Below are 9,701 nucleotides of genomic sequence, written 5' to 3' on the forward strand. Positions count from 1 at the left end.
ATAACGAGCCTAGTTTCAAAGTGTTGGTCCGCAACTTACCATGTTGAGACGTCTCAGCTGCAATTGATCTACCACAAGACAACGAGCCTAACATTAGCCAAGAAGAAGCTCTAGATGCATGCCCACCAAGTAGCTCTCAACGGATTGTTCTTAGATGGATGCAGCCTCGAGTTTACCTTGGTCAAGGAGGAGCAACGACGGCGGTGGCATGGCCGTCCACATGATTGAAGCTATAATGAAAATTCTTCATTCAAAAGTCAAGTTTTCATACGCTCCTTGTAATTTATCCCAAAAATGTGGCGTTTATATCTCCACGCGTGGGGCCCACACTTGTGACCCGCGGGCCGCATTAGCGGCATGCACAAAACACCGCACGCTGCTAGACGGTACTTACATTAGCAGCGTGTGTGCTTGTCGAACGCCCCGAATTTGGTCTGGCCGAGGGGCTGCCTAGGTCTGGCAAACTAGCAGCATTCATATTTACTGCACGCCGCAAGTACAAGATAAGCAACAGCGTTCCATTTTTTTCCTAGACGCTGCAGCTCTAGGCTAAGTACTTACAGCGTCCTTTTCATGGTGGACGCAGCTACTAACAAAATCCTATAAGGGATTCTCTACTAATGCCTCGGTGGAGAAGGATTGGGGAATGTAATGCGGGAGGAAGTCAAAATCCTCAGGAGATTTACGACACGCCCGTGTGACCCACACAGCCCACGCGACTCAAACGAAACTGAAAAAAGGCCGACGAAACAATGCAAACGGGCGACAGCACATTCGCAAGGCGATCCCCACTGCTTCTCAAAACATGAATATTGGAGCAAAAGGAACATACGGTTCAGGGTTAGATATGCTCTAACTAATTAACATTCACATCAAAATTAGCAAATCCGTTCTTGCTAACATATTTATAAAATCAATATAATCCTAGTACTAAAAGAAATCTGTACATATGGTTTTTAAATTTTCCAATATAAATAATTATTCGTAGTCAAATTTAAAAGTTTACTTATGACATAGGAGTACTAACCTCACTACACTGAAAAATACGAAGGCAAGAGATCTTGGAGCAGCAACACAGACAAACATGCGCAATCCATGTATATTCACTTTTATAATGATTGAAAATGAAATCCATATTTTTAGATCTATCTGCGCTTATGCTGACGTTGTGGTGGCTGATCCTCCTTGATCAAGGTAACCTTGAGACAACATCCATCCAAAACCAGTTCATTGAGAGCAGCAAGAGCATCTTCCTGATGGGAATGTGTTGTCTCTATGGTCACATGGCCAATACCCTGTGAGGCCCTGGTCTTCTTATAGAAAATCACCTCAGCACTGGACACTTTACCGTGCTCGCCGAAGAAGAATCGTAGTTGTGTGCTGTTCACCGTGAGAGGAAGATTGCGCACCAGCACCCTAAACCTGGGCACACGATGTCTCTCAATGTGAATGGTGTGCCTTGGAGGACTAGAAATTGTTGGTGCTATCTGCTGTTGCTGCATCTGTGGCCCCTCACTGATTTCCTGGCGGAGCAAAATGAATGGCATATTAGCAAATGTACGGTTCCATCGGCTTGATGTGATGATAAGATGAACACATATGGATTTTTGTTATCAAAAAGTAATTTTGAGAAGGCTTATGCAGTGTTCCGGGTTAAGCTCGTGTACGGTGTAATAGGTTGATGCCACCATTAGATCAATAGTACATAATAATAGGACATTTCATTATAAGAGAAATCCGGCTTTAGAAATTCGAACTCTTTTTAGCAATGTATATATATTTACCTTGGGAGGAGTATTGACGGACTCGGGGTTGAACCACAGGCACATTCTGTAGTCCCAACATTGAGGCAGCCGCTGTACAAGCTCTGTCCTCCCATTGATGAGGTTGCACCGGAACACGGCACGCTTGCCATATGTAAAGGCATTATCATTGTGGTAAACGAAGTAGGCACACCCGCCATGGACGTTGGGAACCCGCCCCGCATCCACAACAAAGCTATGGCACATACCGAGGAAAAGCACGCGATCGGCCAGACTACGGCCATCCCTTCTCACCCATCTCATCTTCTCCAGTGGTGACGATTCTGACAATAGTTGCCCCTCGAGTGCCTGCAGTGACACCTTGACTTTGAGAAGGTAGGGGTTTGTCCCCTTGAGATACCTGTTATATTCCCAGGTGTTGATTGACAGCCGTAGAATCTCGCCACGGGACTCAAGGACGTAGCTGTAATTGCAGGTGGATTCGCCAAACCACACCTGCACCGCCGGCGGCCCCTGGCTCTTGACAAGCTCATCGCAGGTGATATTGCAGTTTGGTGTGGCGAGGCGCCACGGTTGGTCATCCTTCATGACGACCAGGATCTTACCATCGTGGTATGTGACAGACGTCAAAACAGGCTGACGAAGTGACCAGGTCCCGAACCGATGCTCATACTTATGCTCGAGGATCCTCTCGAGGATTGTCCACTCTGCGTCGCCGGGGCGAAGTAGAGCCGCTGTGAACCTGGCTGTGGGCCTGTGCCCAACCATGTCGCCGGTGGTGGAGATGCTGTAGAGAAGGGTTGCACCGTTGCCGTTGATGACGCCGTGGGGGTCGATCTCCTCCCCCCACCGGCCGACGGATTGCGGGAGTAGAGGCAGGTGTTCGGCTGATCCGATGAGAGGGTCATGGAGACTAGGGCGGAGGCGTTCGATGGTCAGGAACCGGAGAGCGGTGCCGCCGGAGCCGGTCACCCAGTTCCACCGGGCCGGCTCGGATAGCAGCGGCTGCGAGCGGTAGTTGGTCCCCGAGAGGACGCATCTCATCTCCAGGCGCGTCTCGTCCTCCTTCACCGCGGTGACGAGCCAGGGCAGAAACTGGTCGGTCGCCGTTGTCGTCCGGGAGTCCCGCCATGGCTTGCACACGGCGTGGAAGCGGACTAAGTCGACGGCGTCGTGCTGCAGGCGGCGGGAGATCTCGCGGGCCAGATCCGGCGGGAGATCAGACCAACCTCCTGCGGGCATGGCGGCGTGATCCGGGAGCAGACGTGATGAGGCACTTTTATTTGAGCAGCCTACAACTTCGAGCGGTAGTTGGAGCCGGAGACGTGATGGGTCAGTTCGCCACGTTACATAATCGCCCATTAGTTTGACCCAGGCCAGGAACCCACCTTTTAAGGCTTGTACTGCGGGCTCTCATGCTTTGGTTGTTGGAGTTTTTTTTCTTTTTTTTTCAAATTTTTTCTATTTTGAGCTTGAATCTGTTGCGTTCAATTTCTGAGTTTATATCGGAACGAATACAATGTTAGAAATATGAGCAATTTACCATATAATTTTATTAACAGAAGTGCTAGATAAAATATGACTAATATAATAGAGATGAAACAAGTCATGTAGTCTAGCAGAGTGAAGGGAAATAGCATTTGTACATGTGAACTAAAACATAACACATGTAGAACAGAGGGTAGAACAAGAAAAACTAGAGCAATAAACTGTAGCATGATCTTAAAAAGAGAGGTCACGAAGACGTACGGAGCAACGGCAGAAGTACCGGTCTTGGAGTTGGTGTCCTCTTTAGTCATGTTGTCGAAGAGGTTGTCGACGCCGGGGAAGAAGTCATCGTTGGGGAAGTAGTCGTCGGTGTCCGGGTCGTCCGTGATGAAGCAATCAGTAGCCACGCTGAGCGCTTTCCAAAAACCTTATCACCCTTCTTCCGTACAGGACTCAAATAGGTGGAGTTTCGGAGGCCTACTGTCCTGACCTGCGGTACACGCCGCAAGCCGGGATGAAGATACCGCACGCCGCAAGCCGGGAGGCCTACTATTAGTTTCGCTACCGGGACTGGCCACCTCCTCAACCTGTTTTGTCGTCTGTCACATACCACGGTGATGGTAAGATCCTGGCCGTCATGGAGGCTGACCAATGGTGGAGCCCCGGCACACCAAACAGCAATATCGCCCCTGGTGACACTAGTGCAGAACCGGGTTTTAGTGCCGGTTCGTGGCGGTCTTTAGTGCCGGTTGGCGAACCGGCACTAAAGAGTGGGGACTAAAGCCCCCCTCTCCTTTAGTATCGATTCGTCACGAACCGGCGCTCTAGTGCAAACACGTGGCACGAGCCAGGCCCGTGTGCGTATAGGACATTAGTACCGGTTGGTAACACCAACTGGTACTAAATGTTTAGGTGTTTTTTTTTTATTTTTGCTTTTATTTTGTGTTTTCAATTTGGCTCTATTTTCCATTTAATTCTTTTTTGTTTGCTGGTATTTCACGATACTACAAATTGTACACGTTATGCATATATATTAAATAGATTTTCTCGTACGTAGAACCGCATATATATATAATATATATCATCGAATGTCTCACATTCAACACCATTAACTATTCATACATACACATGTATATACATATACAATTTCTCCTACATGTTGCCTTGGTGCCTTCGGAGCACGATGACAAGTGGTTCATGGGGGCGGTAGCGGATAATAGTATTCTCCTTTCGGATCTATGACCTGGTCGAGCAAAAATCCGGCTATTTCCTCTTGAAGTGCTTGTATGCGGTCCGATGGTAGGAGCTTATCCCGCACCGATCTGAACTGTCAAGAAGGAGATCAATATGCATGTGTGTTAGTTGTGTGACTAAATATTGATAATGGTGTGAATAGTGTTCTGACAAAAACGTACCCAGTCCTGTCTATCAGATCTGCTCCTTCCGCACGTCATCATGCGAATGTTCTCGCAAACGTAGTATGCACACAGATTATTTCCTTTCGCCTGCCTCAGGGCCTTTACGAGAATGGAATTGAATCAGATAATGATTAATCAAGCATAATAATTAATTAATGATATTGAAACAAGAATTAAAGAGATGGTAGCTAGCTAGTACTACTTAATTACTTACCTTGGGTCGATGCCAAAACAACTTTTTTGGCCACGTGCCTAGAGTCACCTTGATGAACTTTGCCCATGCCCTGCCCGCCAGCAAAGAAAATTAATAAAGGGTTATTAAATAGTTCATATCAGGAACTAATAGTTAATAATGATTGAAATTACCTGTTGATTATCCCCTTCACGATGATGTAGTCTTTATCTTCTTTAGTTAGTGAGTCCAGTAATTCAACTTTTCCTTCCTCAACTTTAGTGTCTAACAAGACCCAGTGCCAACTGCATACGCACACGTTTGCATGTCTTAATTAAGCGGGCATGTGCATAAAATTAATCAACTACCGTAAACCGTATACACTTAATTATTAACATCTAGCTAGCTAGTAAGCAAAAACAGAATTTGTAGTACAAGACAGTGTGACTCACGGGAAGTTGTAAGGAAGTAGTATATCTTCATTGGTATTGAGGCGCTTCAAGAACTCTAGCATGCTTTCCTTTACAGCAGCTTGACAATGTTCAATCTCCCATATGTCCTGATTAATGGTATTTGGGTCAATGAACCCAACGCCATAGTGTCCAGCTTTTTTTATTTCATACATCTTCATCCTGCATATAATACCATAGAAAAGGAATATAGTGAGGATAATTACATGTAATGATTGATCAAAATTATCACTACATAACTAGCTTGAGACTTAAATTACAGAAAGAAATCACTTACAGACAATAGCAACTGACGATAGACTTGTCGAGTGCGTCTTGATTAAATAACTGAAATAGTTCTGGATACTCAATGGTCAGAGCTTTCTCATGGTAATAATGCTCATGCTTGACATTCACCATGAGGGACTCTCGATTGGAAATCTTGGTAATGTTCATGTACCATTGATGCAATTGATACATTCTCGTTGGGAGGTCTTTGACCTTGTCTGGATGGACCAAAGTTTGCCCCGTACATATTGCCATGCTATTTCCGATTCTTTAAGCATAGGCATAGGCTCGATTTCGAGGAGTTGTCCAACAGAGATATTGAGCATTTGAGCCTGCATTATATGATCCTCTGTTATTACCACATCGCCATGCTGGGGAACGTTAACGGTTTGCCCACAATAATATTTGGCGCGCGTACTACTCCTCTCATGTGTTGTTGGCACAACAAGCGAGGGGGTCGCTTGCGCCGTCTGTTCTCCCAACTGGGGAACGGTTTTCCCGCATTTTTTGCCAGCTGCTTGTTGGCTCGAGCTTGAGCTCGCTTCCTTCTGTAGTCGTGCTCGATGTGCCTTCCTGATTTGGCGCTCATAGTCCGAGTCAACAGGCTTGGGAGCTGGTTCTCTAGCCATACGAATGAAGTGGTCAATTACTTTCTCAGGCACTTTCTCCTTTGGTGGCGGTGCCGGTTTCGGTCCAAAATGGGCGTCCACTTGGGCTTGCACTATGGCTGTGTTTTGCTCCTTAGTCATGTCGTAAGGCCTCTGAGGAAGAGGAGCGAGGCTTGGACCATATTTATATAGCTTGCCTTCGCCTGTACTTCCTGAACTACCTCGACTCGTACCGCTACGCACCAAAGTTGCGGTATGTCTCTTCTGCGATTGCTGAGACGGCAGAGACGGCTGACATGGAGTTGGACCAGGAGAAGTGGCCTGACGATGTGCCGGACTTGAAGCAGGAGGTGTGGCCTGACACGGTGCCGGACTTGCAACCGGAGAAGTGGCATGACGCTGTGCCGGGCTTGAAACCGAAGGAGTCAGCTCACGCATTCGGGGACTTGACGGAGGTGGCGGACTTCGAGGAGGAGTCGTCTCACGCGTTCGTGGACTTGGAGGAGCGGGAGTCTGCTGACTCGGCGGCGGACTTCGAGGAGTCGGCAGGCGACGCGGTGTCGGTGGACTTCGAAAGATTATGCAATCCTTTCTCCATAGGATGATACGATGTATGGCCTCTCCGAGTGTGCGCTCGTCTTCACCTCCAGGAATGTCAAGCGTTAGCCCCGAATATGGGTCCACCACTTCATCATCCATGACACGAGCATAGCCCTCTAGAATTGGGATGCAATGGTAGGTTGCTTCGGGGGTAACTGGAAAAGCAACACCGTCCGCCACCTTCATGGATATGTTCTTCATTTTGGAGTGTGGCTTGCAGTTAGTGTTCTCTATGATGTCATCCACAGGGTATTTATCCAGCAGTGTGTCGCTCGGGGCAGAACCAACGCTGCTTCTCGGCATGGATGGGACGGTGCTATCCAATGTTGGACGATCATCCGCTTGCTGCTGCCGCTGCTGAGACCCCCTTTCCTGGCTAAGTGAGTCGATCTGCTGTTGCTGCTGCTGGAATTTGAGTGCCAGGTCCGCGTGCCTTTCTTCTAGGCCTTGAAGGCGTTCTGCGTCCTGCTTCCTCTGCTCCTCCTCCAGCTTCCTTTTCTTCTCCTCCTCCATCTTCCTTCTTGCACGGCTCCTGTAGTCCTCGTTCCGTTCTGAAAATCCCTCATACCAGGGAATAACGCCCATGCCTCATGTTCTTCCCGGGTGTTCAGGTTTTCGCAGGGCGCGCATAAGCTCGTCGTTCTCTTTGTTGGGCATGAACACCTACCTTCGAGCTTCATCTATTGCATCAATTATCTTTTGTTCGGCTCCTTTTAGACTTGCCTTCCGCGAAACTCGGGTCCAACGCTCCCCCGTGCGCATAGAACCAAGTTCTGCACCTGGGGGGCCAGTGCCGGGTAACCGGAGTGACCCCTGCATCCTCCATCTCTTGCTCAGACTTATCCCACTTAGGCAATGCCACCGCGTAGCCACCGGGACCCAGCCTATGGAACTGCGTCTTTCTTGCGGCATTTGCCTTGTTTTTCATCGACCGTTCCTTAGATAATTCTGAATCCTTGAAGGTCACGAAATCGTCCCAATGTTCTCTTTGCTTCTCCAGCGTTCCCTTGAAATCTGGAGTCTTCCTTTCATTAGCGAGGTAGTTGGCTCATACAGTTTTCTTGTGGGTGTTGAATGCAATTGCCATCTTCTTAAGAGCAGCGGCCTTAACTTTGTCGACATCTGCTTTAGTGAAATGATCTGGTAGAGTGAAATGTTCCATCAAAGATTTCACCAGGTCTTCTTTGGCTCTGCCATCGACCCAAGTAACACCTGGACGTTTGGTCTTTGGCTCTTTCCATTCTTGAATGGAGATCGGGAGTTTGTCCTTCACAAGAACTCCGCACTGACGAGTCCACTTGTTCGCAATGCTCTTAGGCGTGAGGGGTTCGCCACTAGGTTTGATGGATTCGTTGTGGTACTTTACACCATCCTTCAACAATCTGCCCGGGCCTCGCTTTGTCTTGCTGTCTGTAGAAGCAGATTTGCTTGATCCGGAGGGCTGAAAGAAGAAAGATCGATTTGTTAATATATCTTCAATAAAAAAGCATGTGATGATCACCATGATGCATGCTTATAAATATACCTCGTTGGTAGTGTTTGTTATTTGAAGATTAGCATTGTCTGTGTCATCACAAACATTGTCTGTGTCATAATCATAATCATAGTTCATGACTTCATCAGCCCGGTCGTCGAGATCGAATATCTTTTCATCACCCTCTCCGGTATTGTTAAGATATTGGGAGCCGTCATCTGCTTCATTCAGATCATCTAGCCTGTGAGGGCTATGTATGATGTCGAACAATTACTCTTCTCTCTCTCTGCCGGTATTGTCCGCCATAGCTTTTACTTTACTAATAATACAGAAGAAATAAAAAACAATTTAGTATTCAAATTACAATGCATGGATGCAATTAATCAATAAGGAAAATCTGAATCTCGAATACATCCTCTCGAATATATAATCTCGAATACATCATCGTCTTAATATATATAATCTCGAATACATCGTCTCGAATACTATATATCGAATACATCACTGGATAGGTACCTAATAAAGATTGAGTACTACAGAAGAATCTAGGGCGCCACTCGCGGTTCCTGGGGCGCGGGCAGTGCACACCCAAAGAGAAGGAACCATCACAGGATCATATCTCTGGTCATCTGCCCAAAGAACCCGTCAAGTAGTGGAGAACCTCACGTCGTCCATAACAGCCATGTAGCGATGGACGTGCTCATCTTCCTCCCTGACACGGCAACGCACCACCTCCGACGGGGCCGGCTGCCTCTGCACCGAATGTGGCCCACGCGAACGCCGCCAAAGAAGATCAGGGTCGACGATGGGACCCGAGGTCGGGTTCCTCACCAAGCGGCACGCCCCTCCAGGTAGCACCTCCCAGTGCCAGCCCGGCGGAGCCCAGTCCCGAACATGGGTCCCCTGAAGCATGACGTCGTCGCGAACGGGTCGACGGCGAGGATGCGGGCCGGGCATATCGTCGAGAACAAATACTATATGCCCACAAAAAGTAACATTTTTTAAATGATTGGATTGTGATAACTAAAATTCTATATATATGCAAATTCTAACAATTTGACATTAATCTAATTCATCTAACTAAAGTAATTCTAAAATTTCCTGATTATATAACTAACATTTCCATAACAATTCTAATATTTATATAACTAAAAAACAGAAAAATTGCTAACATTTCTATAAATATTTCTATAACTAAAAAATAGAAAACATTTATAACATTTCTATAAAACTAACATTTCTAATATTTATATAACTAAAAAACAGAATAATTTCTAACATTTCTATAACTAAAAAACAGAAAAATTTATAACAAACAAACTAATGTGTGTAGTGTGTGTGTGTGTGTGTAGTACTGTGTGTGTGTGGACATTGGCGGCCGGGGCGAGCTCACCGGCGAGGCGACAACGGGGCAGCGACGAAGGGGCGACGGGACGGGGCG

The 9,701-nt window shown here is 46.9% G+C and overlaps 1 protein-coding gene across 1 annotated transcript; it reads right to left on the reverse strand.

Annotated features, from left to right (window-relative positions):
* Positions 1-910: 910 nt before the first annotated feature.
* Positions 911-3,099, reverse strand: LOC123066993 (uncharacterized). The gene is made up of 2 exons (XM_044489961.1): positions 1,785-3,099; positions 911-1,523 (listed from the first exon to the last, which is right to left on the reverse strand). Exons 1-2 carry the CDS (start codon positions 3,003-3,005, stop codon positions 1,146-1,148), a joined length of 1,599 nt encoding a protein of 532 aa, XP_044345896.1. The 5' UTR covers positions 3,006-3,099; the 3' UTR covers positions 911-1,145.
* Positions 3,100-9,701: the final 6,602 nt, after the last annotated feature.

This window comes from Triticum aestivum, chromosome 3B (genome assembly GCF_018294505.1).
Source record: "Triticum aestivum cultivar Chinese Spring chromosome 3B, IWGSC CS RefSeq v2.1, whole genome shotgun sequence".
Taxonomy (NCBI): Eukaryota; Viridiplantae; Streptophyta; class Magnoliopsida; order Poales; family Poaceae; genus Triticum; species Triticum aestivum.